The sequence below is a fragment of the Heterocephalus glaber genome, unplaced genomic scaffold (genome assembly GCF_053883595.1).
Source record: "Heterocephalus glaber isolate CG9 unplaced genomic scaffold, H.glaber_assembly_v1.0 deba00001586, whole genome shotgun sequence".
Lineage (NCBI taxonomy): Eukaryota > Metazoa > Chordata > Mammalia > Rodentia > Bathyergidae > Heterocephalus > Heterocephalus glaber.
Genome location: NW_028258364.1, coordinates 10,149,854 through 10,177,378, shown reverse-complemented (window position 1 = coordinate 10,177,378; position 27,525 = coordinate 10,149,854). Strand labels below are relative to the sequence as shown.

The window sequence follows — 27,525 nt, the reverse complement described above, 5'->3', positions numbered from 1 at the left end:
GCAAATTCCAGGTACAGGGAAGGGGCCTGGGCACCCAATAAAAGAAGCCAGGGAAAAGGCCCATGTGTTTTCCATCTTTCTGGAAGCCCATGACCCTTTTTAGGCCAGCTTTCTCTCTTCTGCTTTTTCCTCCTTACAAATAAAGTGTCTTTCTTTTCTTATACTTAGTCCCTTTAATTGACTACCAAGTGCTGAGTTTACAATCCCAGTTTGCTGCTTACACCGCAGAGCAGCCACTCTCATTCTGGATGTGACAATAGGATCCTACTAGGTGCTTGTACACATATGTTATCTTCTTTGACCAAAAAATGTTACTACTGCTCTACCATGAATTAATTTTTTTAAAAAAACCTCTACTTACAAATCAGGTTTTTGTCCTTGTTGCAGTTCATGCTGTGGTACAGGGTAGAGGGCTTCATAACTTCTTTTATCTTTTGATCCATGAATTGCATATGAATTGAATTTTGTCACATTTGGTGGAAAATAATTCCATGGAAGATAAGCTTTGCCTTCCCATTTTGTGTCTCCTTTGGACACTTTGAATGACAAATCAAGTTCTTGCTACAAAAACATGTGAAACACAAAAGGTAAATTCACACTTATACTTTAAACACACACATATTAAGCACTTAAGGGTTTTGTTTCATATTTTAATTTACTTACTTTCCATACATTTCTTCTTCCACAGAGTAAAAGCAATAAATGCTGTCCATGGCTGTCAAAATTAAGATTCCTCATTAGTGTTGGGAAGAAACAAATGTTATTTCTTTACTATCTTTTATATCTGCCATGTGTGTGCTCGTAAATAAATTCCAGATAATTAAAAGATGCAATAAAATCTTAGATAATTATAGGGAGAACCAAGGTGTTCAGTTACATAAAAATGGCATCAGGCTGGGGGTTTAGCTCAGTGGTTCTGCTGCCTGCCTCTCAAGCACAAGGACCCAAGTTCGATCCCCAGTACCAAAAAAAAAAAAAAAAAACATAAAAGTGGCATCTTTGGGTTTACCATTTTTGAGACAACTGTTGTCAAATGCATAAAGATTCACATGCTAAGATTGCTTTCTATACTGTTTAAATTTAAAAATTATAAAAAATAATTAGGCTAGCTGACACAAAGTAGGAAAGTGAGTAGAAAAATATCATGATATTTGGAATTTTTAATAAAACCAGTTTCAAAAAATAAAGCACCTAGGGCCAGGGATTTAGCTCAGTGGTTCCATTGCCTGCCTTGCAAGCACAAGGTTCTGAGTTTGATCACCAGTAACAAAAAAAACAAAAAACAAAAAAAGTACCTTGTAAAGGAAGCTGGGACCAATTTCGATGTCTCAATCCAACAACATTACTAAAGTTTATTTCTATGAGAAAACTATCTTGAGCTCATTTTGAAGGCAGAAAATACAGAATACTAAACATATATTAAACCACTCAACAGGCCAAAGATTTTAATCTGTATCTATTTTCTCACACAATTGTCCTTGACCTGTCTTGTATTTTCCTGTTTTCTACCATTAATGCAGGCACCAATATAATATTTACCAAAAACAAACACAATGTATTCCCAAAAGGAAATTCTAACAGAAGTGCAAAATTGGGATTATCTATATCAGAATCAAAGGATTTCACATATTTACATGAAACATATTTACTGTCCCTGGAAAAGATTCTATCAAACATTTCTATATAGATAATCTTTTGTGAGATTTTCAGAGAGGGTTTTCTTCAATAAAGTATTCTATCAAAAGAGGAGTAGTGGTTTTTTTCCGCCATTTAAAAGCCTTCTGAGTATTTTCATTGTTATAATTCAGGTTTAGGACTATCCTAGGAGGATTAAAGCAACAATATTCTTTCCTAGAAGTTAATTAACTGTTACAAGACTTAATTGCCTGAGGCAAACTCATGATTCTTGATTATTAACTATCTTGATGCATATGAAAATGAAACCAAACCACTCAGAGGATTTTTTTTTTTTTTTGTACCGGAGATCGAAATCAAGACCTTGCGCTTGCAAGGCAGGCAGCACCACCAATGAGCTACATCCTGCACTGAGGACTTTTTTTTTTTTTTTTTGTAGTCAGGGTTTTGCTATGTAGTGCAGGTTGGCCTTAAACTCAAGGCAATCCTTCTGACTCAGCCTCCTGAGTGCTGGGATTACAGATGTGCATCACATGGCCTGGCAATTTTAACATGTAATTTTATACACAATAGCTAACGTGTAGTTTCTTAACAAAAGACAATCTAATTATTTATTTATCCAGTGTTAGTTCATCGCTTTATGAAAATAAATTATCTAACTAAAACTAGGGGTGAAACTTGCAAGTTTTGACAGACTCAAGTTCTTTCCTGTTTTCTAGACAAATTATAAATGTTTGTCTTACCTTAATCAGATGTAGGGTGAAAGTAATCACACAGTAGTTGAAAGGTTTACCTTTTATGACAATTTATGACAATCACATTTTTCAATAAAATATTTTAGCATGTTAATTGAAAGATGATACACAATGATATATAATTCTTCTTCTTAAAAAAATAATTGCAAGGGGCTGGGGATTTAGCTCAGTGGTTCCGCTGCCTGCTTTGCAAGTGCAAGGTCCCGAGTTCAATCCCCTGTACCAAAAAAACCAATAATAATAATAATAATAATTGCAAACAGATTTTTCCAAATCAGAATTAGCAGAAAATCAAAAGAAGGGAAAATGAAAGGATATCTAAATCTGATTTAGATCAGTTGTTTGGGGCTTTCTGGCCATTGTGTTAAGGAACAAAGGCTATTGAGATGGAGAGGTACTTTAAATGCATGTGAAATTAATACTGCCAATATATAGACATTTGTAGTATTAATTAAATACTTCACTAATTTAAAACTTTAGTTTTTCATATCTACAAGAAAAAAAAATTGTCAATCAAGTAAAGCAGGTTCCCCAGGGAATAAATTTGACAGTAAATCCAAAGGTTAATATTTTGAATGAGTCTAGGAAAATCCATGTACAATTTAGTTTTTATTCCTGGCACTGAATGTAAAAATGAAACTGTACATACTCCAAAAAATTAATGATGAATAAAGGAAGGACTATGTGATACTCAATTATGTAATACATAATTACATAAAGTTTAATCTAGTCATTTAAAAATCTCCTAAAATATACATTTTCATATTTATTATTCCTGCATGCTTCCCTTTACTTTTGGACAGTTAATACATAATAATGCAAATTTAGAAAGTAAACAATGTGGAGTTTAATTATGATTTTTCATTTTGAAAAAAATTATCTTCAAATTCATCTTTTTTTTTTTTTTTAAGTAGTGGGATTGATCTCGGGTCCTTGTGCATGTGAGGCAGGTGGTAGAACCACTGAGCTAAATCCCCGGCCCTTCAAATTCATCTTTTAAACCAGCAATATTTTTAAATTAAAAATAACATTGATATAATATATTAAAACATTTGGAATATATATGACAATCATATAGTCTGTATGTATTATACATCTTGGAGTATTTTCCTTGGTTAAAAAATATAGTTGACAAGGGCTGGGGGTGTAGCTCAGTGGCGCCGCACATGGTGGCACACACTTGAAATCCTAGAAGGCTGAAGCTAAAGAGGATCGCTACAAGTTTCAGGCCAGCCTGAACTGCACAGCAAGACCCTGTTTCAAAAAAAAAAAAAATATATATATATATATATATAATATATATATAAATGTTAACTATGCTGTGCTTTTGTTCTCATGAATAATCTAAAGTAATTGTTAAGATAAATAAATAAGTAAATATAAAGGGGATTCATGCTTATAAACATTCACAACAACATCTGAATCATTAGTTGCTAAATATAAATTCAAGTATTTTTGGCTTCTTTAAGTTTAAAACAAGATAATATATTTTGGACTATTAAATGTGTTTTCATTAATTATATATATAAAATTTTAAGACTATTTCTCAAGTTTAGTAAAAGTTAAAATTCTAATTTACAATTCTATATTGAAATAATATTTTAAAATGTTCCCCTAAGTGGGATGCCCCTGGGCCTGAGGAACTACAAAAACAAACTCCCCTCTGTGGCTGACAGAACAGCTGCCTGAACCACTTTGTTTTAGTTTTCTCCACTGATGGATATCTCCTATGGGTTTCTTCAGTCTTATTGTACCCCAATGCAAAAAATGTTATTAGAAAGCTATTGTTTTTTGTTTTGTTTTGTTTTGGGTTTTTTTTGGTACTGGGGCTCGAACCCAGGTCCTCATCTTGGGAGGCAGGCAGTGGAACCACTGAGCTAAATCCCCAGCCCTAGAAAGCTATTGTTATATTAATGAAGTTTAATACAATTAAAATTTAAACACTTTTATATGTCTAAAGAAATAAGGCTTTCTTAAAACGTTAAAATGCTGTGGACTGAACTTACAAAAAGTACACCAAAAAGCAATGGTTTTGTGTTTTGTTAAGATAATTTCTAAATTTTCTGCTTTTGATTTCTTGGGGGTTTTTTTTGGTTTTTTTGGTGCCGGGGATCAAACTCAGGTCCTTGCGCTTATGCAGCAGGTGGCGGCAAAACCACTGTGCTAAATCCCAGGCCCCTGCTTTTGATTTCTTAATAAACTGAGTTTTAAGATCTAAGATTGTAAAATGTTTTCAATAATCAGCTTATAACTATTATCTTAGGTCATAGTACATGCTATATTTATCTGGCACTAGAGATGTGTATACATCTGAGGATGAAGTACACTGTGAGCCTGTGTTTTGTCTAATGTTAAGAAGTTTATAGGGTTAAGATTACACTAGTTTAATGTATGCAAAGTAATCAATAGGTCCTCTCTTTCATACAACACTCATAGCACCTAAACCATAAATATATAAAATAATCAAAAAATTTGGCATCTTTATTCTTTGTATTTGGTACCGTTAAATCCTGGCATCTAAAACTTGATCAACATCTCTTGGCTTTGACTATACAAGCATTTTCTTATTGTATAAATGAGATGCACATGTATACTGGGTAATGAATATTTGTGTAGGTCTAAAGATATCCTTTGACTCTTGTCAGTGCTATTACACTATCTAAACTGGTTAAAGAACTCTAAATTTCACCTTAAGAGTAAAAACTAAATTAATATGTAAAGACTTCTATTAGCTAATTATGTATGGTAATTATCACTGACTTCTTTGTGTGCTGGATACATTTATATTCCCTAAGTGTACATGCCTTCTAAAATGCAAAACTTGGGTCTGGGATTTAGCTCAATGGTTTCACTGCCTGCTAAGCAAGTGCAAGGGCCCAAGTTTGATCCCCAGTACCAAAAAAAACAAACAAAAAAAAAACAAAAATAAAAATAAAATGCAAAACTTAAGAGAATATCTTACCACACTGGTGTCCTCTGGAAAACTGTTTTTAATCATAGATTTTTTTTTCAGGCTTATGCTTATGTGTTCTGAAGCATATTACGATAGATGCAGCTAAACACTATGTAGTCCAGGCAGTGTCCCGCTAATGATAAAGACTGGGCATAGTCACCTACAAAGTACATCTATAAATAAGTATATTCCACTTAGACACTTTATTTTGTGGGGTTGTTTGTGTACCTAAGATTAGACCCAGGGCGTTTGCACAAAGCTACATCTTCAGTCCTTTATTTTGAGACAGGGACTTGCTGAGGTGCTAAGTTCCCCAGGCTGAACTTGAAATTGTGACTGATAGATTTCCCTCCAATTTAGGGTGGCTGCTATATATAATAGTTAGCTTCTTTCCAACATGCCCCTACTCCCACCAAAAGAGTAACCTAATACTTGCTCTCCTCGTAGAAACTAGTGAAGTCACAGGCTCCTCCAGTCCCTAGCCACTACCTCACTCAACCCCACCTCACCTTCTACAAGCCCCACCCCCGCTCCTATAAAAGGCACTTCCTGTCCTAGCCATATTGTTTTTGTCTCCCTTTTATTCAGAGACAGCTGCACAGATTGGCCATAGAACAAATGCTTGTTGTGGCCTGGTCTGGTCTTGGTTTTCGGCCTTTTACCTGATAGTGACCCTTTTACCTCACAGTGCTAGGGATTACACGTGTGCACCATTACACCAGGCTAGACATTTTATTTTAAAATGTAAGAAAATTAGGAAGACACCGAATCACCCCGCTGCAGACAGGCAGGTCTGCCCACGCCCTACAGAGGTGCTGAGTCTCGCAGAAGATGCCAAATCACCCTGCTGCAGACAGGCAGGGCTGCCCACACCCTACCAAGGTCCCCAGTCCCGTAGAACACGCCGAATAACCCCACTGCAGACAGGCAGCCACCTGGTTTCACACTACAAAGACGCAGAGGACACCAGACCACCAGACCAAGGTACTACTCCTGGCCCAGAGATAGGGGCTTCTGAGCCGCCGTCCCATTGCGCCTGGTCCAGAGAAAGGGGCTTCCTGGTCACCATCCCTCCCGCTGCTCCCAGACCAGAGGAAAGGGATTTTGGGCCACCTTCTGTCCCACTGCTGCTGGCCCAGAAGAAGGGCCTTCCGGGCCACCATCCCTCCCACCGCTCCCAGACCAGAGGGAGGGGGTTCTAAGCCACCATCCCACTGCTCCAGGTCCAGAAGAAGAGGCTTCCCGGCCACCATCCCTCCAGCTGCTCCCAGTCCACAGGAAAGGGCTTTTGGGTCACCATCCCTACCGCTGCTCCCAGCCCCTGTCCCACCTCACCCGGCTCAGAGGAGGTAATCCGTGCAGGTACTAACAGCCCCCCCCCCCGCCGTCGAAATGAGAAAACACATAAATAAGTCTCAAAACCAGACTTCCAGATCACCTACAGCAACCCCAAAGGGGAATGAGGTGGAACACTCTGATACTCAACAACGTGGACACACTGAACTGGCAACAAAAGGGGATCTGGAAAAAAGGAAATCAGAAATAATTTCTCAGATCACAGGAGAAATTGTGCCCCTAGTGCAAGAAATGATTAATAAATCTACAGAGGAGCTCAGAAACATGATGGAATCCCAACATAAGAAACAAATGGAATCCATAAAACAGATGCAAATAGATTTCCAGGACATGAAAAACTCCACTGAAAGTCTACACAGCAGAATGAGCCAATGTGAGGACAGAATTTCAGATATAGAAGATAAGATTGTAATTAGTGACCAGGAAAAGAAAAATTGCTTCAAAATTATAAGAGAACATGAGAAATCAATCCAGCAGCTGCTAGATGATGCAAAGAAGAATAACATAAGACTGATTGGGCTCAATGAAGAAACAGGAGAGGGTGCAGATGACATAAAAAAATCTCTTCACAGAAATAATGGCAGAAAACTTCCCAAGCAGGGCAAAAGAGCTTGACATACAGATAAGTGAGGCATATAGGACTCCAAATAGCCTTGATCAAAAAAAATCTACACATAGGCATATAATTGTTAAGATTCAAGAAACACAACAGAAGAACAAAGTTCTCCAAGCAGTTAGAGAAAAGAAACAAATCACATACAAAGGAAAGCCCATCAGAATCACAGCAGACTTCTCAACACAAACCATCAAGGCAAGAAGAGCTTGGAGTGACATATTCCAAGCCCTAAAAGAAAACAGCCTCCAACCCAGATTGATGTACCCTGAAAAACTATCTTTCAAAATGGATGGAGAAATAGATACTTTCATGACAAAGAGCACCTCAGGAACTTAGTGAATACCAAACCAGCACTCCAAAGAATTTTACACAATATCCTAGGAACACACATCGAGGATCACAACCCCAGGAAGCAAAGCAGAATGAACTCATCTGGCATGACAAGAAATTAAATGTGAACGGGGAGAACCCAACAAAAAGAACAAGTCATGGCAATGACAAGTCAATACGTTTCAGTTATAACCATCAACATTAAAGGTCTCAATTCACCAATCAAAAGAAATAGACTGGCAGAATGGGTCAAGAAGCAAAATCCAACAATATGCTGCATACAAGAAACACACTTAATTCAAAAGGAAAGTCATAGACTGAAAGTTAAAGGGGGGAAAACAATACTCCATGCGACAGGAACCCAAAAAAAAGCAGGAGTAGCTATCCTCTTGGCAGATCAAGTAGATTTCAAACCAACACTGATTAAGAGAGATGAAGAAGGACACTACATCCTTGTAAAGGGAACACTCTTAACAGGAAGAGATGACAATCATAAATATCTATGCACCAAACACTAGGGCACACAACTGTATAAAACAAATACTAACGGACATGAAAAATCAAATAACCACTAATACAATACAAGTGGGGGACCTCAATAACCCACTGTCACAGATAGATCAACTAGACTAAAAATAAGTAATGAAATACTAGAACTCAATCGAACTCTTGAACAAATGAACTTAACAGATGTTTACAGAGTCTTCCACCCCACAAAATCAGAATACACATTCTTCTCAGCTGCACATGGGTCATTCTCTAATATAGACCACATACTCACACATAGAACATGTTTAAGTAAGTGCAAAGGAATTGAAGTTATCCCCTCTACATTATCAGACCATAGTGCGATGAAATTGGAGCTCCATAGCAAAAGAAACTCAAAAAATTTCATAAACATGTGGAAATTGAACAAAACACTTCTGAATAACCAATGGGTCACAGAGGAAATTAAAGAAGAAATCAGACAGTTCTTTCAATTAAATGACAATGACAATACAACATATCAGAATATATGGGCCACAATGAAAGCTGCTTATGAGGGAAATTTATAGCAGTGAATACGCATATTAGGAAAATAGAATGATCCGAAATAAACAACGTGATGCTGCACCTCAAGCTTCTAGAAAAAGAAGAGCAGGACAACCCCAAAGCTCATACAAGGGCAGAAATTATAAAGATCAGAGGAGAAATCAGTGCAATGGAGACTAAGAGAACGATACAAAAAATCAATGAAGCCAAGAATTGATTCTTCGAAAGAATCAACAAAATTGACAAACCTTTAGCCAACCTTGTCAGAAAAAGGAAAGAAAAGGCCCAAATCTATGCAATTAGGAATGAAAAGGCTGAAATTACAACAGACCCAGCAGAAATCCAGAGGATCATCAATACCTACTTCAAGAACCTATACGCCAATAAGATGGACAACACAGAAGAAATGGACAGATTCCTAGATACATATGAATTACCAAAGTTGAACGAAGAAGACCTAAAAATTCTGAACAACCCAATATCAACCAATGAAATTGAAAATGTAATTAAAAACTTATCAACTAAGAAAAGCCTGGGCCATGATGGCTTCACTGCTGAATTCTACAAGACATTTAGAGAGGAACTGCTGCCACTACTGTTTAAACTCTTCAATGAAATTGAAAGGGAAGCAATACTTCGAATTTCATTCCTGGAAGCAAGCATCACCTTGATCCCCAAAGCAGAGAAAGACCCAACTGAAAAAGAAAACTATAGGCCAATCTCACTAATGAACATAGATGCAAAAATCCTTAATAAAATAATGGCAAACAGAATGCAGAAGATCGTCAAGAAGATCATACACCCCGATCAAGTGGGATTCATCCCAGGGATGCAGGGATGGTTCAATATACGAAAATCAATCAATGTAATACACTATATCAATAGAGCCAAGGACAAAAACCATGTGATTATCTCCATAGACTCAGAAAAAGCATTTGACAAAATCCAACATGCATTTATGATAAAAACCCTATAAAAAATTGGAATAGATGGTCTCTACCTCAAACTGATAGAAGCCATCTATGAAAAACCAACAGCCAATATCATACTAAATGGTGAAAAACTGAAATCCTTCACACTAAAATCAGGAACAAGACAAGGATGTTCACTATCACCACTCTTGTTCAATATAGTTGTGCAAACATTAGCCACGGCAATTAGACAAGAGAAAGAAATAAAAGGAATAAAGATAGGAAATGAAGAAGTCAAATTGTCATTATTTGCAGATGATGTGATACTCTCTATAGAAGACCCCAAGAACTCCACCAAAAGTCTTCTAGACTTAATAACCAAATTCAGTCAAGTAGCTGGTTACAAGGTCAACACACAAAAATCAATAGCTTTCCTCTACACCAATGACACACTCACTGAGAGAGAAATAGGGGAAATAATTCCTTTCACAATAGCATCCAAAAAACTGAAATACCTAGGAGTCATCCGAATGAAAGAAATCAAAGACCTCTTCTCTGAAAACTATGGCACTCTGAAAAGAGAGATTGAAGATGATATCAGAAAATGGACAGACATCCCCTGCTCCTGGGTAGGAAGGATTAATATAGTGAAAATGACCATACCTCCAAAACTGCTATATAGATTTAATGCAATTCCAATTGAGATCCCAGCAGCATACTTCATAGACCTCGAGAAAACAATCCAAACATTCATTTGGAACAAGAAGAGACCCAGAATAGCAAAAGCAATTCTAGGTAACAGAGACATGGCAGGGGGTATCACAATCCCCAACCTGCAACTATACTACAAAGCTATTGTGATAAAAATAGCATGGTACTGGCAAAGAAACAGACTTGAGGACCAGTGGAACAGATTAGAAGATGCAGAAACAACGCTAGACACACTCAGCCATCTCATCTTCGATAAAGGAGCCAAACACCCTCACTGGAGGAAAGATAACCTCTTTAATAAATGGTGCTGGAAAAACTGGGTTTCAACTTGCCAAAGATTAAAACTAGACCTATATCTCTCACCATGCACTAAACTAAAATCAAAATGGATTAAAGATCTAAATATTAAAATAGAAACTCTGAACCAGTTGGAACAGAGGTTAGGTAGAACCCTTGAAGACATCAGTGTAGGAAAATATTTTATGAACAAAACCTCAGTTGCCCGTGAACTACCACAAACAGTCAACAAGTGGGATCTCTTCTTATTAAAAGGCTTCTGCACAGCAAGAGAAACCACCAGCAGTGTGAAGAGACAACACACAATGTGGGAAAAAATCTTCACCTGCTCTTCCTCAGACAAAGGTCTATTATCTCGAATCTATAAAGAACTTAAAAAGATCAGACCTCCCAAATTTAAAGACCCAATCCAAAAATGGGTATCTGAAATGAACAGACATTTCTCAGACAAAGAAGTAGAAATAGCAAATAAATACATGATAAAATGTTCAACATCACTGGTCATTCAAGAGTTGCAAATGAAAACAATGCTGAGATTCCATTTCACTCTAGAAAGAATGGCTGGTATCATGAAATCAACCAATAACAAATGCTGGCAGGGCTGTGGGGAAAGGAACCCTACTCCACTGCTGGTGGGAGTGTAGACTGGTGCAAGCACTGTGGAAATCAGTATGGAGATACCTCAAAGAACTAGGACCGGAAGTCCCATTTGACCCTGCTATTCCACTGCTGGGGATCTTCCCCAAAGAATTCAAAGAATCATACCACAGTGATATATGTGTGCCCATGTTCATAGCAGCACAGTTTGTAATAGCTAAAACTTGGAAACAGCCCAAATGCCCATCAACTGGTGGCTGGACAAAGAAAATGTGGTTTTTTAATAAAATGGTGTACTACTCAGCCATAAAAAATGAGAAATTAGAGACATTTATAGCTAAGTGGATGCACATTGAGGCAATACTCTTAAGTGAAATAAATAGGACACACATGAATAAATACTGAATAGTTTCTCTGGTGTGAGAAACTGAAAGTGTAAATAAGGACTAAAATGTATAATAGGTAATGTGAAATAGGAAGAAAAGGGGCAAAGGGGAAGGAAGTGGGAGGGCTAGGGGAAAGGATAGAAGGGAATGGGATTAATATGAGAAAATGGAAAAATAGGAACAAAATCTTTGTAAATAGGGAGGAATGGAGGGGTTGAAGGGAGGGCTGAGCAAGGGTGAAAAACAAGAACCAAGAGAGACTATATAAAGGTGCAAATTTCCAATGATGAATGTCATTATATTGTATACCTAAAATGTACCATTGATTAGAATGATTAATCGATAATGCAAAATAGGAAGAAAAGGTCCAAAGTGGTAGGGGTAATGTGAGGGGCAAGGGAAAGGAAAGAAGGGAAAGGAAACATGATGAGAAATTTAAAAAATGGAAATAAAGTCTTTGTAACTAGGGAAGGGTGGAGGGGGTGAAGGGAGGGCTAGGAATGAGGAAAAAATAAGAACCAAGATGCATTATGTAAAGGTACAATTCCCAATGAGAAATGTAATTGTGTTGTATACCTACAATGTACCAATAAAAGAATTTAATTTTTTAAAAAATGAAATAAAATGTAACAAATTTAAATGAGAATTTACTTACATAAGTTAATATTTTATAATTGGATAAAAGTAATCTACTAAGTTATTTTATACTGAAGTGAGAATTTCAATGTATTTTTAGAGATATAATACCTAATGGTTGTAGAATAATGTCATCATAATTGTTATCCTAAAATGTTATATTTGCTTTTAATTTTTTTATTTTCCATTTTTCTTGTAAAACTTTGTTATCTAGCAATATTCTGCAGGAATGTGACATTTAAAAACAACCTTAGACAATATAGTGGGCATCACCTACAGGACAAATTTATGATGATGACTCCTAATATTAATGCTGACCATAGTTAATGAAAAAGATAGTTGCTCTCTGGTCCTACTTTATATTTCAAAGTGCTTTAATATCCAAAAGGATTACTATAATTAGTATTAAGATCTACTGGTGTACTTTGTAAATAGAGAAGGATGGAGGGATGAAGGGAGGGCAGGGGAATGGGGAATAAGTAAGAATCAAGATACATCATGTAAAGGTACAAGATCCCAATGATGAATGTCACTGTATTGTATACCTAAAATGTACGAATAAACTAAATGGAAAAAAAAAAAAAGATCTATTGGTGTAACTGACCTGAGTGTTTAACAGTCAAAGCTTGGAGACCAAAGCTGAGGAAGATAAAAGGCCTAAGAGGACAGCCAATATTTTGGCCCTTGCCCTCTAAGGTCAGCCAGAACCCAGGGCACAATGGCACCCCTCCAAAAAGGCCCTGCAACTCCGGTTAGTCACCCAACTTCCTGAGCAGGGAGATTTTGGGATTCATAGGACAGGAGTCAACCAATGTGCATTGGGTAAAAAGTAGAGTCACTAAAGGGGGGAATGTCTCCACGCTTCTAATAAAAGCTATATGGTTAATTAAGTTTGACCCATCCTGGCAGATGACACAACTGCCAGAAAGAAAAATTAGGAGAGCTAAGGGCCCCAAAAGTCCCTGAAAAGCCTTCACTGATCTTGTCAAATTCACAGGTAAATTAATTTGGATTAAGACAGGTCTTACTTTGACTTGGTCTTAAACACCCATTACAAAGGTATAACCAAAAAATAGTAATTAATAGTAACACAAAAACAGTGCTAAGCTAGATATAAAAAGTGGCTACCAATACTGCACCAGTTGTTACTGACAGTCTCCAGGTACAACTGTAACATTTTAGCCCACAGCCATGAGATGTCATGATTCCCAGTACTACTAGCACTTCCAAATATGTGTCCTTCAGCCTCTTTAGCGTATTGTCGCTATGTTATTTTAATGCATTTGCAAGTACCCCTCAGGTAAAGATTTGTCTTCTAATACAAGCCTGCCAATAGAATAAAAATGCCAACATAAATATTCCAGCTAAACTTTATTTCCTTCGTGGTATAAACTGACTTTCTGTTATCTACTCCAGACTTATATGTTTATATTATCTGGAAGCCAGTCACTACAAAATGACTTCATTTCTACAAAATAGAGGTGAAATTCAGTTTACAATAAAAGTTTTAATGGCCCAATGGTCACAAAAACAGTAGGTATTTTTATTTAGTATATTCTTAAGCCATTGTTATAATTAAAATACAAAGACGTTGGATTTATTTACAATCACAGGAGAGTCTGTATGCTCTTAAACTCTGCCTATTATACTTGGGTTAACATCTCTGGACAAAGAGAGATTATTATTAAAGATAAAAGTCTTACACTAAATGCTGCCTCATTTTGTCTGATTTTTACAACTTTTTGGAGTCGCTATTCACTAATATTTTACTGTTAATTTTTGGTCCCTGGTTATTTAACATGGTCACAAAATGAACCTTAGGCATCAATGACTTGCTAATGTCCTTGTCTTCTTTTCCAGATTATCAAAAGAAATGACTGTCTTTCAACAACAGAACTCAATATTCCCCTCTCCTTTAGATCAGTCGGAGTGACACTTTTGGTGCCTGGCTAGGCAGGGTAAATGTCTCCCCTCAGCCTGATGCAGCCATAAGGCAACAGGCCTTCAGTTCCTTTGTATCCCATAAGAATAAGGGATTGAACCCACAGCAGGGAAATGAAGTAGGATAGAAAAAAATAAAGATAGAAAAGGGACAAAGAGAATCATAATTTTAAAATTGTACTTTTAAGAAGACTGCAACTTCAAGATACCATCAAGTTTACTCAAAGTAAAGGGCAGAAACCTAATCTTAAGAAATATAATAGACTGGGCCAACTGCCTTTCTCCTGTAAAATGGGCTATCCTTTCTCTTGTGTACTGAGCCATTATCTCTTTATTTGGGTGTGGGTCATTGCTTCTCTTATGCAAACTAAGCTCAATTTTTTCATAGATTCACAAAGTCCATAGATTTCCATGACCCAAAACATAAAATATCTCCAACTCCAGACTGTAGCATGCTTCTCCCTTGAGATACTGCACTGAATTTTGAGAGTGTACCTTAAATTCTGCCCTATAAAACTCTTTATGCTTCATAAATAAATACATAGGTAAATAAAAATATTGTACATAATATGAAAGTATATAATTCAGATTAATTCAAGTACTTCCTCTAATTAGCTGGAAACAGTGAGCATTACTATGACTATATGATGTACAATGAGAAAATTGTACGTTTAGCTTTGTAGTAATGATTAAGAAAAATTATTTTATACTTACGGACAAAGTTCAACTTCTAAATACTGCTCAGTTACATCATTCAAGAAAAATGCTTCCACAACTTTTGAAAATAGAAATAAGATATATTGAGAAATTCAATTTTGCTTTCATGATATATAATTTAATTTTCTAGAGTATAAAATTAATTAATTCAGTGTTTTTAAATTTTTAATTGCCATGCTATCTCCAGCAGGAAAAGGGGTAAAATAAACAGACATTGCCTGGAAGAAGAAATACATAAGTCATCATCCATTTTCTCCCATGTCAGAGAGCCATAAACTAAAAACATTTATAAAGCCTATTGTTGTTGAGGTCATAGGAAAATCAATATTATCATACAGACAGACTCTGAGCCAGCAATTTTCTTCTAGGAATTTATCCTAAGAAAATAAATCAGATAATGAGGAAAAGAAGTATAATTCTACTTATCAAAGTAAAATTAATAAAAAATGAGAAGTGATGTAAATTATTATTTTCTTTTATATAGTATTATCTTTGATAGTTATCTACCAGACAAAATGGCCCCAAAGGTCCTACATTGTAAAATGGCTCCCGAGTGAAGCTCAGCCAGTCCCAGCACCCGGAAGGAGGCTCCCCCGCTGCCATCCCAGGCTCCTAGGGCCAAGAAGGTGAGCCAGTCCTAGCACCCAGAAGGAAGCTCCCCACCTCCATCCCAGGCTCCTAGGGCAGTGAAGCTCAGCCGGTCCTAGCACCCAGAAGGAAGCTCCCCACCTCCATCCCAGGCTCCTAGGGCAGAGAAGGTGAGCTGCATGGGCGATAGAAGCACCCCCGCCAACCCCGGGGAAATGAGAAGACACATAAACAAGCCTCAAAAACAGATTTCCAGATCACCTACAGCAACCCCAAAGGGAAACGAGATGGAACAATCTGATACTCAACCACCTGGACTCTCTGAACTGGCAACAAAAGAGGATCTGGGAAAAATGAAATCAGAAATAATTACTCAGATAACAGCAAAGATTTTGCTCATGATGCAAGACATGACTAATAAATCTAGAGAGGACACAGATAAAAAATAGAGGATCTGAGGAACATGACAGAATACCAACATAGGAAACAAATGGAATCCATAAAACAGATACAAACAGATTTCCAAGAGATTAAAAACTCCATCGAAAGTCTGTGCAACAGAATGAACAAATGTGAGGATAGAATTTCACATATAGAAGAAAAGATTGCAATTAGTGAGGAGGAAAAGAAAAATTGCTTTAAAATTGTAAAGGAACACGAGAAATCAACCCAGCAGCTGCTAGACGATGCAAAGAAGAATAACATAAGGCTGACTGGAGTCAATTTAGAAAGAAGAGAGAGTGCAGATGACATGAAAAAACTCTTCACAGAAGTGATGGCAGAAAACTTCCCAAGGAGGGGAAAAGAACTTCACATACAGATAAGTGAGGCATATAGGACTCCAGCTAGCCTTAATCAAAAAAAAATTGACACATAGGCATATAATGGTTAGGATTCCAGAAATCCAACAGAAGAATAAAATTCTACAAGCAGTGAGAGAAAAGAAACAAATCACATACAAAGGAAAGCCCATCAGAATCACAGCAGACTTCTCAATGCAAACCCTCAAGGCAAGAAGAGCTTGGAGTGATGAATTTCAAGCTCTAAAGGAAAACACCCTCCAACCCAGATTGATGTACCCTGCAAAACTATCTTTCAAAATTGATGGAGAAATAAGATACTTTCATGACAAAGAGCACCTCAGGAACTTCATGAATACCAAACCAGCACTCCAAAAGATTTTAGACAATACCCTAGGAAAAGACAATGAGGATCACAACCCCAGAAACCCAGCAGAATGAATCCATTGGGCATGACAAATTAAACGCAAAGGGGGAGAATCCAACAAAAAGAAAAAGTCATGACAAGACTTTTAAAACTTTTGACTTCATCTCCCAAATGAGTGTATAATTCAATCTTATTATTGTACTGATTAGTATTTTTCTGATTCTAGAATTGCACACCTTTCCTTGTGCTATACTGGCTATTTATCATCTTCTTATGTCTACATTTTAATTGGGTTGTCTATTAACGAGCTCTAAGAATTCTTTATATACTGTGCTCATAGGTTATATGCATTGTAAATATGGTCTGTTTAAGGACTACTTTTCATCTTAAAGATGTCATTTAAAGTTCTAAATTTTGATGGAATCTCATTTATCAATTTTTTTCTTTAATACATCATGTTTTTTTGTATCCTAGGTAGTTCTTGCCTATCCTGAATTCATAAATATTTTCCCTTATAATTTCTTCTTAAAGTTTCATACTTTTAGGCTTTCTTATTTAGGTTCATAGATCCCTTCAAGTTATTTTCATGTATGGAAAAAAAGAGTTGAGGTTAATTTTTTATATACGGATACCAGGTGTTCTAGTGCCATTTGCTGCAAACACTATCTCTTCCTTGGCCCTTGAATCAAGTTTATACTCTATAAAATGCTAATGTTAAATAATCTTTCAAAACTCAGTGGACCATATATGTGTGGTTCTATTTCTAGATTCTCTGTTTTATTCCAATGATCTATATGTCTTTCCTTACACCAACACTGCATTGATTACTGTAGCTTTAGAAGAAGTCTTAAAATTGGGTGCTAAACGTCTTCCAACACTGTTTTTGTTTTTGTTTTTGGCTTTTCTGGGTCCTTTGTACTCCTACATAACTTTTAAATTTCAATATCCAGTTCTCCATTTATAGCAAGTATACACAGACCTGAATTTTTATATATACCTTGTGTTTTCTAATCCTGCTAAATTCAGGTACAGGTTCTAGGGGCTCCTAGAGATTTCTTAGTATTTTCTCTGTAGATGATCATTTCATCTACATATAAAGATTTTGCCTCTGCCATGCCAATCCTATCCTAGTTGTGTCATTTTATTGCCAGACTATTTTGGTTTAGACCTAGGTTTCAAAGTCTAATGGACAGATGAAGAGTAGGCATATATGACTTTGTTCCCCACTTTAGGGAGAAAGCATTATATCATCTCCATTCGTAGAAGGAATTTTTGTTGGAAGTATGGAGCACATGTCTTTGATCTATTGAGAAGGTTCTGTTCTACTTCTAGTCTCCTGATAGCTTTTACCATGAACAGCTGTAGAATTTAGTCCAATACTCTTTCTCCAACTAGTGACAGGATCATATGGCTTTCTCCTTTCCTCTGTTAAAATGATTACTTTTGGGGGTGGATCTTCCAGTGCTGAACGAACACTGCCATCCCTATAATAAAACCACTTTCTACATACTGCCAGATCTGACTTCCAATAGTTTGTTTTGTTAAACAAATTTCTATCTATGTTCATACTTTTTTCTTCTATTGTCTTTATCCAGTTTTAGGATTAGCACAATGTTGAGTTCCTAAAATGAGGGGAGGGGTGTTCCTTCTTTTTTCTACTTTAAATGTTTGATATAATTTATCAGTTAAAATGTTTATGAGCCTGCTGTTGTCATATAGGTAGGTTTTCAAGCTAGGAATATACTTTCTTTAATAGGTGCTATTCAAATTTTATATTTCCTCCAGAGTTAGTTTAATTAATTTGTCTTCTGAGTTACTTCTTAGAAGTTGTCAAATTTATTTCAAAACAGATTTTTGAAATATGCTTTCTGTATCCTTTTAAATTCTGTAAAATTTGTGGTAATGTCTCCTAGATCTTAATATTGTAATTTTAAAAATGTATAACTGATATTGTGTAACAGGAAGAAAAGGTCTAAAAGAGCAGGGGAATTGGGAGGGGTAAGGGAAGGGAAAAAAGGAAAAGGAAAAAATATGAGAAGAGGAAAAAATGGAAACAAGGTCTTTGCAAATAGGGAAGGGTGGAGGGGGTGAAGGGAGGCCAAGGGAAGGGGAAAAAAATAAGAACCAAGAGACTCATGTAATGGTACAAGATCCCAATGATGAATGTAACTGTATTGTATACCTAAAATGTACCAATAAAGTTAATGGGGAAAATAAAATAAAATGGCTCCCATTCCTAAAATGGTTCCTGCTTACAGAAATGAGCCACTTGGGGTGGGGGGAGTTAAACCTACCCCCTCTGGAGAAGCAATACCTAACTTGTTGCTTCACCCTGCTACCCGCGTGATCCTCCCCTTCCAATCACCTGGTGTCTCGTTGCCTGCCCAACAACTGGACCAATTCTCAATTCTCAGGATACTCTCCCCACCGCACCCCCCTATATAAACCTCACCCCAGTTAATCTCATTCTCTCACCATTGTTCGTGGCAGCGGGCACCTCTTTCCCCCCAATAAAGCCTTGCCTCTGGTGCAACTGTTTTGGCTCCTTTTCTTTCAATCTTCTATTTTATAGATAAATCTCCTATTATTCAGAAAACTAATAAACAAATTGCACAATTCATGTATCCAATTGACATGGGAGATTAGGGCAAGGCAAAATTGGCTTGGGAAGTAGGCACGACCTGTCAATTACCAGGTACAGGAAAACATGAGCTCCCAAAGCCCTGCATGTGGGCTTCTCAGGAGAACTTGAGCAGGTTTTCAATAGGATGGCCTAGACCAGATATCAGCCTGAGGCATGGGATCCTAGCATCACCTTTCAGTACTTGGATGTAGAAGTTCTCGTAGGTTTCCTCAATATTTGGACAGCATAAAGATATGGACACAGTCACCAAGAAGAGTTTGCAGTCCTTGCTTTCCTCACAATATCCTACCCTGCTTTCTCCGGGGTGTTCTTTATTCTTGCTTTTTCCTTTTTCTTGACCCAAGCTCACTCTGCAGAACTAGTTTCTCTCTCACTCTTCACTTTTACTTTCTCAAATAACCTTTGCCGCTGCTTTTTGTTCCTTTCTTTCAATTCTTTGTTTAAAGAATCTAACTCAAGAGGGAGAGGCGAGAGACCCAGAACCCAATAACATTTAATTAGCAAGACACTTTTAGAAGCAGGCTAACATTCTGGCATCATCATCCAGGAGAATCAAAAGCCAGAAGATTCCAATAACACCGTAAAATGAAATAGAGTAGCATAATTAAAATCAAAGATACACTTAAAAATTTATTGGCAGGGGAAGATATCCATGATTTTAAACTATAGGCCATAAAGCAGCATGCAAATTTATATGAAATCAAAATGTACATGTGTGCCTGTGGCTAGATACCTGCAGAATGTGTACAAAAATATTAAGACTGGTTTTATGTGATTGGTAGAATACAAGCAGGTGGTTTTTTAAAAATCATAATTTCTCGCAATATTCTGAGGATGTACTATTTTTAAATTTTTATAATTATTAGGGTTATACACTTTCTTGTAAATAATGAAAACAACATAAATATGGATGAAGTAAAAAGTCAGTCTTTTACTTCTCCATTTGGTCAAAAACCTGCCAGACTTTTTCTGAACTTCAACAAACTCTTTTACCTGATTACGTTTAAAAAAAATTGAATCATACTTACCTAGAACTTGCTTTTATTCATATGAAAAATATTCCAGCATATAAATATATTATTTTTAATGACTGCACAGTATTCTTCTGTAGAATTGATAATATATTGATCTAATCCTTTATGTATAAACATTTAAAATGTTTCCAATTTACCATGTATTAGTTTTATAATAAAAGTTAAGATATGGATGTAGTTCCATCAGTAATTTTGAGATTGTAAGGTCTGTTTCCAAATATTTTACCTAAACAAATTAGAATGTCTGCTGTTACAGTTATTTTTATATATCAACTTGACTAACCCACAACACCCAGGTATTTGGTTATACATTATTCTCTATGTTTCTGTGAAAATATTTTCTTTAGATGAAAATAATATTTAAATTAGTAGACTCTGAGTAAAGCAGATTATCTTCAATAGGGTGGGTGGGCCTCTTCTAATCAGTTGAAAGCTTTAATAGAAGAAAAGATGAATTGGGCCTCCAAAGATGAATTGGGCCAGCAGACAACTTTGAATTTGAACTGCAGTATCAACTCTTCGCTGTATCTCCAGCCTCTGGCCTGCCCTGCAGACTTTGGACTTGCCAATATCCACAATGAGTGAGACAGTCTTAAAATAAATCAGTATTTACCCCCAAGGAACAAAAACACACCCCTTCTTATTTCTATTTTCTAAAGCAGAACATTCTAATAAAAAATCAAAAATGGAGACAAAGCTCAAAAAACTGGTTTAGGGAAGGATTCTCAGAGAAGGCACTAGGCAAGCTCCATTTTGAAAGATAAGTTAGAATTGGTTGAAGAATGAAGAAATAGCATTCTATGGGGAAGAGATCAGTATAATCAGAGGTACACAATTAAGAAATACTGTGGCTTATTTAAAGAACTATAAGAAGTTCAGTCTTCAGGGGGCAAATATTTCAACATAGGAAGAGCTAGTGATGCTGCAGAGAGAATAGGAGCCATATAGGAATTATATTAAAAGCAAAATTTATCTTGAGAGGACAGGGAATATTTGAAAGTTTTATCTGAAGGTAGCTCACTCTGATTTCTAATTAAATAATGGATTTAAGGCAAAAAGACTATTTAGAAAGTTCCATGCTAATCAAGGTAAAACATGATAAAGGCTTAACCTACAGAAAGGATGATGGGGATGAAAAGGAGTTACTAAATTAGAGAAATATTTAGAAAGTGGAAATGATAGGCCTGATAATACATCCAAATATGGAGACTGAGAGAGAAGGATATCTTGTAAAGGTCTCACAATTTCCATATTTGGTGATTCAAGATATTGTTAATGCTCTTGATTAATTTTCGGCAACTAGGGAAAGAAGCAGGTTTATGAGAAAATAGATGTATTGAGATTAGGATTTGTTGAACTAAGTGCCTAGACCATTCCCCTAGATAAGTCAGATGGGTGTATATGCAATAATGAACCTAGTATACATGTACAAAAGTTCTGTATTAAAAGAAAACTTACCGCCGCACCCCGGCAACAATCCACTGGACCCGCCCCCCCGCTCCTCTGTACAGCTACCTGGTTCCACACTACAAAGATGCAGGGAACACCGGACCACCAGACCACGGACGGTACTGAGTCCCGCTGCTCCCGGCCCAGAGGTAAGGGCTTCTGAGTCGCCATCCCACTGCTCCCGGACCAGAGGAAGGGGCTTCCCAGCCAACATCCATCCTGCTGCTCCCAGACCACAGGAAAGGGCTTTTGGGCCACCATCCCTACTGCTGCTCCCGGTCCCTGTCCCACCTCTCCCAGGTCAGAAGAGGTAATCCGTGCAGGCACCAACAGCACCCCCCCACACACCAGTCGAAATGAGAAAACACGTAAATAAGTCTCAAAACCAGATTTCCAGATCACCTACAGCAACCCCAAAGGGAAATGAGATGGAACACTCTGATACTCAACAACGTGGACACACTGAACTGGCAACAAAAGGGGATCTGGAAAAAAGGAAATCAGAAATAATTTCTCAGATAACAGGAGAAATAATGTGCCCCTAGTGCAAGACATGATTAATAAATCTACAGAGGAGCTCAGGAACATGATGGAATCCCAACATAAGAAACAAATGGAATCCATAAAACAGATGCAAATAGATTTCCAGGACATGAAAAACTCCACTGAAAGTCTACACAGCAGAATGAGCCAATGTGAGGACAGAATTTCACATACAGAAGATAAGATTGCAATTAGTGACCAGGAAAAGAAAAATTGCTTCAAAATTATAAGAGAACATGAGAAATCAATCCAGCAGCTGCTAGATGATGCAAAGAAGAATAACATAAGACTGATTGGGCTCAATGAAGAAAGAGGAGAGAGTGGAGATGACATAAAAATATCTCTTCACAGAAATAATGGCAGAAAACTTCCCAAGCAGGGGAAAAGAGCTTGACATACAGATAAGTGAGGCATATAGGACTCCAAATAGCCTTGATCAAGTGCTATCTCTTACATTTAAGTATTTTAAAATGCTTTCAGAGTTGGGCTGGGACATTAGCTCAGTGGTTCTGCTACCTGCCTTGCAAGCGGAAGGACCCGAGTTCGATCCCCAGTACCAAAAAAAAAAAAAAAACTTTCAGAGTGATTATAAAAATTATATTCCAAAATTAATGGACTGCATACAATCTGAAAGAACCCAGCTTTTTTTCATATAAAATCATATTTAATAAATGAATAGACAGAGTTAATGAGAGGCTTTGGAAATTTGGTTAATTTTAATCCTGGTTATTTTATACTTTGCTCTATTATAAATTACTTTGAATTTACATTGTTTGCTTATAATATGTTGAAATATAATTGACTTATCTTTATATGTTGCCCTATGTCCTGCAACTTTGTTAATTTTATTATAGAATTCATTGCATATTTGTTTGGATTTTCTACAAATTATAATAATACCAAATGTAGGGGATTTATCTCAGTGGGGCCATGCCTGCCTCACAAGTAGTAGTTTATATTGTTTTGAGGAAAATTTAGCTTCTAAGCAAAGCTTCTACTAATTCAATTTCTGTTAGTAAAGATGAAGCAAAAGTGTACTGCTGAGTAGGCAACTAGGTGTCTGCACAATGAATGAAACTTCGTCTTCTGCAAGACTGCTGGTCTCTGAGTTAAGAATGCTGGAGAAAGACCAGTTGGTGGTGAAGTTGTAAATCATAAATGATCTACAAGAAGGCTTTAAATTTTGAGATAAAAGGAAATTTGAAAATTTGAGATCAAGAACGTTTGGTGCTTACAAAATAAAATGAAGACATTTTGACATCTTGTTTAATAGCATTAACAACAAGTTATTTATTTGTAAATGAAAGCAGAGTCTATTGCCTGAATTTAAGAGTACTTCATTTTTTTCTACAGAGTAAAAAAATAGTCACAAGATAGGAAAACCAGCTGGTTAAATATTGCATCTATCTTAATGAAGTCTAAATATATATGGATCTCCTGTTCCACTGAAATAGGTCACATTTTTCTATTAATAGACAGGCAGAATGGGTCAAGACGCAAAATCCAACAATATGCTGCACACAAGAAACACACTTAATTCAAAAGGAAACTCATAGACTGAAAGTTAAAGGGTGGAAAACAATACTCCATGCGACAGGAACCCAAAAAAAAGCAGGAGTAGCTATCCTCTTTGCAGATCAAGTAGATTTCAAACCAACACTGAGTAAGAGAGATGAAGAAGGGCACTACATCCTTGTAAAGGAAAGAATCCAAGAGGAAGAGATAACAATCATAAATATCTATGCACCAAACACTAGTGTGCCCAACTATATAAAACAAATACTAACAGACATGAAAAGTCATATATGCACTAATACAATTGTAGTGGGGGATCTCAACACCCCACTGTCACAAATAGATAGATCAACTAGACTAAAAATAAGTAATGAAATACTAGAACTCAATCAAACTCTTGAACAAATGAACTTAACAGATGTTTACAGAGTCTTCCACCCCACAAAATCAGAATACACATTCTTCTCAGCTGCACATGGGTCATTCTCAAAAATAGAGCACATACTCACACATAGAACATGTTTATGGAAGTGCAAAGGAATTGAAGTTATCCCCTGTGTATTATCAGATCATAGTGCGATGAAATTGGAGATCCATAGCAAAAGAAACTCAAAAAATTTCATAAACATGTGGAAATTGAACAACACACTTCTGGATAATCAATGGGTCACACAGGAAATTAAAGAAGAAATCAGACAGTTCCTTCAATTAAATGACAATGACAATACAACATATCGGAATCTATGGGACACAATGAAAGCAGTCTTACGAGGGAAATTAATAGCAGTGAATAAGCATATTAGGAAAACAGAACGAGCCCAATTAAACAACCTGATGCTGAACCTCAAGCTTCTAGAAAAAGAAGAGCAGGACAACCCCAGAGCTCATACAAGGGAGGAAATTATAAAGATCAGAGGAGAAATCAATGCAATGGAGACTAAGAGAACGATACAAAAAAATCAATGAAGCCAAGAGTTGGTTTTTCGAAAGAATCAACAAAATTGACAAACCTTTAGCCAACCTTGTCAGAAAAAGGAAAGAAAAGGCTCAAATCCATGCAATTAAGAATGAAAAGGCTGAAATTACAACAGACCCAGCAGAAATCCAGAGGATCATCAATACCTACTTCCAGAACCTATATGCCAATAAGATGGACAACACAGAAGAAATGGACAGATTCCTAGATACATATGAATTACCAAAGTTGAACGAAGAAGACCTAAAAATTCTGAACAACCCAATATCAACCAATGAAATTGAAAATGTAATTAAAAACTTATCAACTAAGAAAAGCCCAGGCCCTGATGGCTTCACTGCTGAATTCTACAAGACATTTAGAGAGGAACTGCTGCCGCTGCTGTTTAAACTCTTTAATGAAATTGAAAGGGAAGCAATACTCCCAAATTCATTCCTGGAAGCAAGCATCACCTTGATCCCCAAAGCAGAGAAATACTCAACCAAAAAGGAGAACTATAGGCCAATCTCACTAATGAACATAGATGCAAAAATCCTTAATAAGATAATGGCAAACAGAATGCAGAAGATCATCAAGAAGATCATACACCCTGATCAAGTGGGATTCATCCCAGGGATGCAGGGATGGTTCAATATACAAAAATCAATCAATGTAATACACTATATCAATAGAGCCAAGGACAAAAACCATATGATTATCTCCATAGATGCAGAAAAAGCATTTGACAAAATTCAACCTGCATTTGTGATAAAAACCCTACAAAAAATTGGAATAGATGGTCTCTACCTCAAACTGATAGAAGCCATCTATGAAAAACCAACAGCCAGTATCATACTAAATGGCCAAAAACTGAAATCCTTCACACTAAAATCAGGAACAAGACAAGGATGTTCACTATCACCACTCTTGTTCAATATAGTTCTGGAAACATTAGCCACGGCAATTAGACAAGAGAAAGAAATAAAAGGAATAAAGATAGGAAATGAAGAAGTCAAATTGTCATTATTTGCAGATGACATGATATTCTATATAGAAGACCCCAAGAACTCCACCAAATGTGTTCTAGACTTAATAACCAAATTCAGTCAAGTAGCTGGTTACAAGGTCAACACACAAAAATCAATAGCTTTCCTCTACACCAATGACAGACTCACTGAGAGAGAAATAGGGCAAATAATTCCTTTCACAATAGCATCCAAAAAACTGAAATACCTTGGAATCATCCTAACAAAAGAAATCAAAGACCTCTTCTCTGAAAACTATGGCACTCTGAAAAGAGAGATTGAAGATGATATCAGAAAATGGACAGACATCCCCTGCTCCTGGGTAGGAAGGATTAATATAGTGAAAATGGCCATACTTCCAAAACTGCTATATAGATTTAATGCAATTCCAATTGAGATCCCAGCAGCATACTTCATGGACCTTGAGAAAACAATCCAAAAATTTTTTTGGAACAAGAAGAGACCCAGAATAGCAAAAGCAATTCTAGGTAACAGAGACATGGCAGGGGGTATCACAAACTCCAACCCACAACTATACTACAAAGCTACTGTGATAAAAACAGCATGGTACTGGCAAAGCAACAGGCTTGAGGACCAGTGGAACAGATTAGAAGATGCAGAAACCATGCCAGACACACTCAGCCATCTCATGTTCGACAAAGGAGCCAAACACCCTCACTGGAGGAAAATAGCCTCTCTAATGAATGGTGCTGGAAAAATTGGGTTTCAACTTGCCAAAGATTAAAACTAGACCTATATCTCTCACCATGCACTAAACTAAAATCAAAATGGATTAAAGATCTAAATATTAAAATAGAAACTCTGAACCAGTTGGAACAGAGTTTAGGTTGAACCCTTGAAGACATCGGTGTAGGAAAAGATTTTATGAACAAAACCTCAGTTGCCCGTGAACTACCACAAACAGCCAAGAAGTGTGATCTCTTCTTATTAAAAGGCTTCTGCACAGCAGGAGAAACCACCAGCAGTGTGAAGAGACAACCCACAATGTGGGAAAAAAATCTTCACCTGTTCTTCCTCAGACAAAGGTCTACTATCTCGAATCTATAAAGAACTTAAAAAGATCAGATCTCCCAAATTTAAAGACCCAATCCAAAAATGGGCATCTGAAATGAACAAATATTTCTCAGATCAAGAAGTAGTAATAGCAAATAAATACTTGAAAAAATGTTCAACACCACTGGTCTTTTGAGAGATGCAAATGAAAACAACACTGAGATTCCACTTCACTCCAAAAAGAATGGCTGGTATCATGAAATCAACCAATAACAAATGCTGATGGGGCTGTGGGGAAAGAGGAACCCTACCCCACTGCTGGTGGGAATGTAGACTGCTGCAACCACTGTGGAAATCCATATGGAGATACCTCAAAGAACTAGGACTGGAAATCCCATTTGACCCCACTATCCCACTGCTGGGGATCTTCCCCAAAGAATTCAAAAAATCATACCACAGTGATATATGTGCGCCCATGTTCATAGCAGCACAGTTTGTGATAACTAAAACTTGGAAACAGCCCAAATGTCCACCAACTGGAGACTGGATAAAGAAAATGTGTTTTTTTAATAAAATGGAGTACTACTCTTCCATAAAAAATGAGAAATTACAGACATTTATAGCTAAGTGGATGCACATTGAGGTGATATTCTTAAGTGAAATAAATAGAACACACATGTATAAATACCAAATAGTTTCTCTGGTGTGAGAAATTAAA

At 36.7% G+C, this 27,525-nt stretch overlaps 1 protein-coding gene across 1 annotated transcript in view; it reads right to left on the bottom strand.

Moving 5' to 3' along the window:
- Window positions 1–27,525, bottom strand: part of CUNH4orf33 (chromosome unknown C4orf33 homolog) — a 59,825-nt gene that overhangs the window by 26,466 nt on the left and 5,834 nt on the right. Inside the window, exons 5-7 of the mRNA XM_087193288.1 lie at window positions 14,871–14,931; window positions 664–715; window positions 362–561 (exon numbers count right to left, since the gene is read on the bottom strand). Coding sequence (XP_087049414.1) covers window positions 362–561; window positions 664–715; window positions 14,871–14,931 — 313 coding nt within the window. The remainder of the gene's footprint in view (window positions 1–361; window positions 562–663; window positions 716–14,870; window positions 14,932–27,525) is intronic.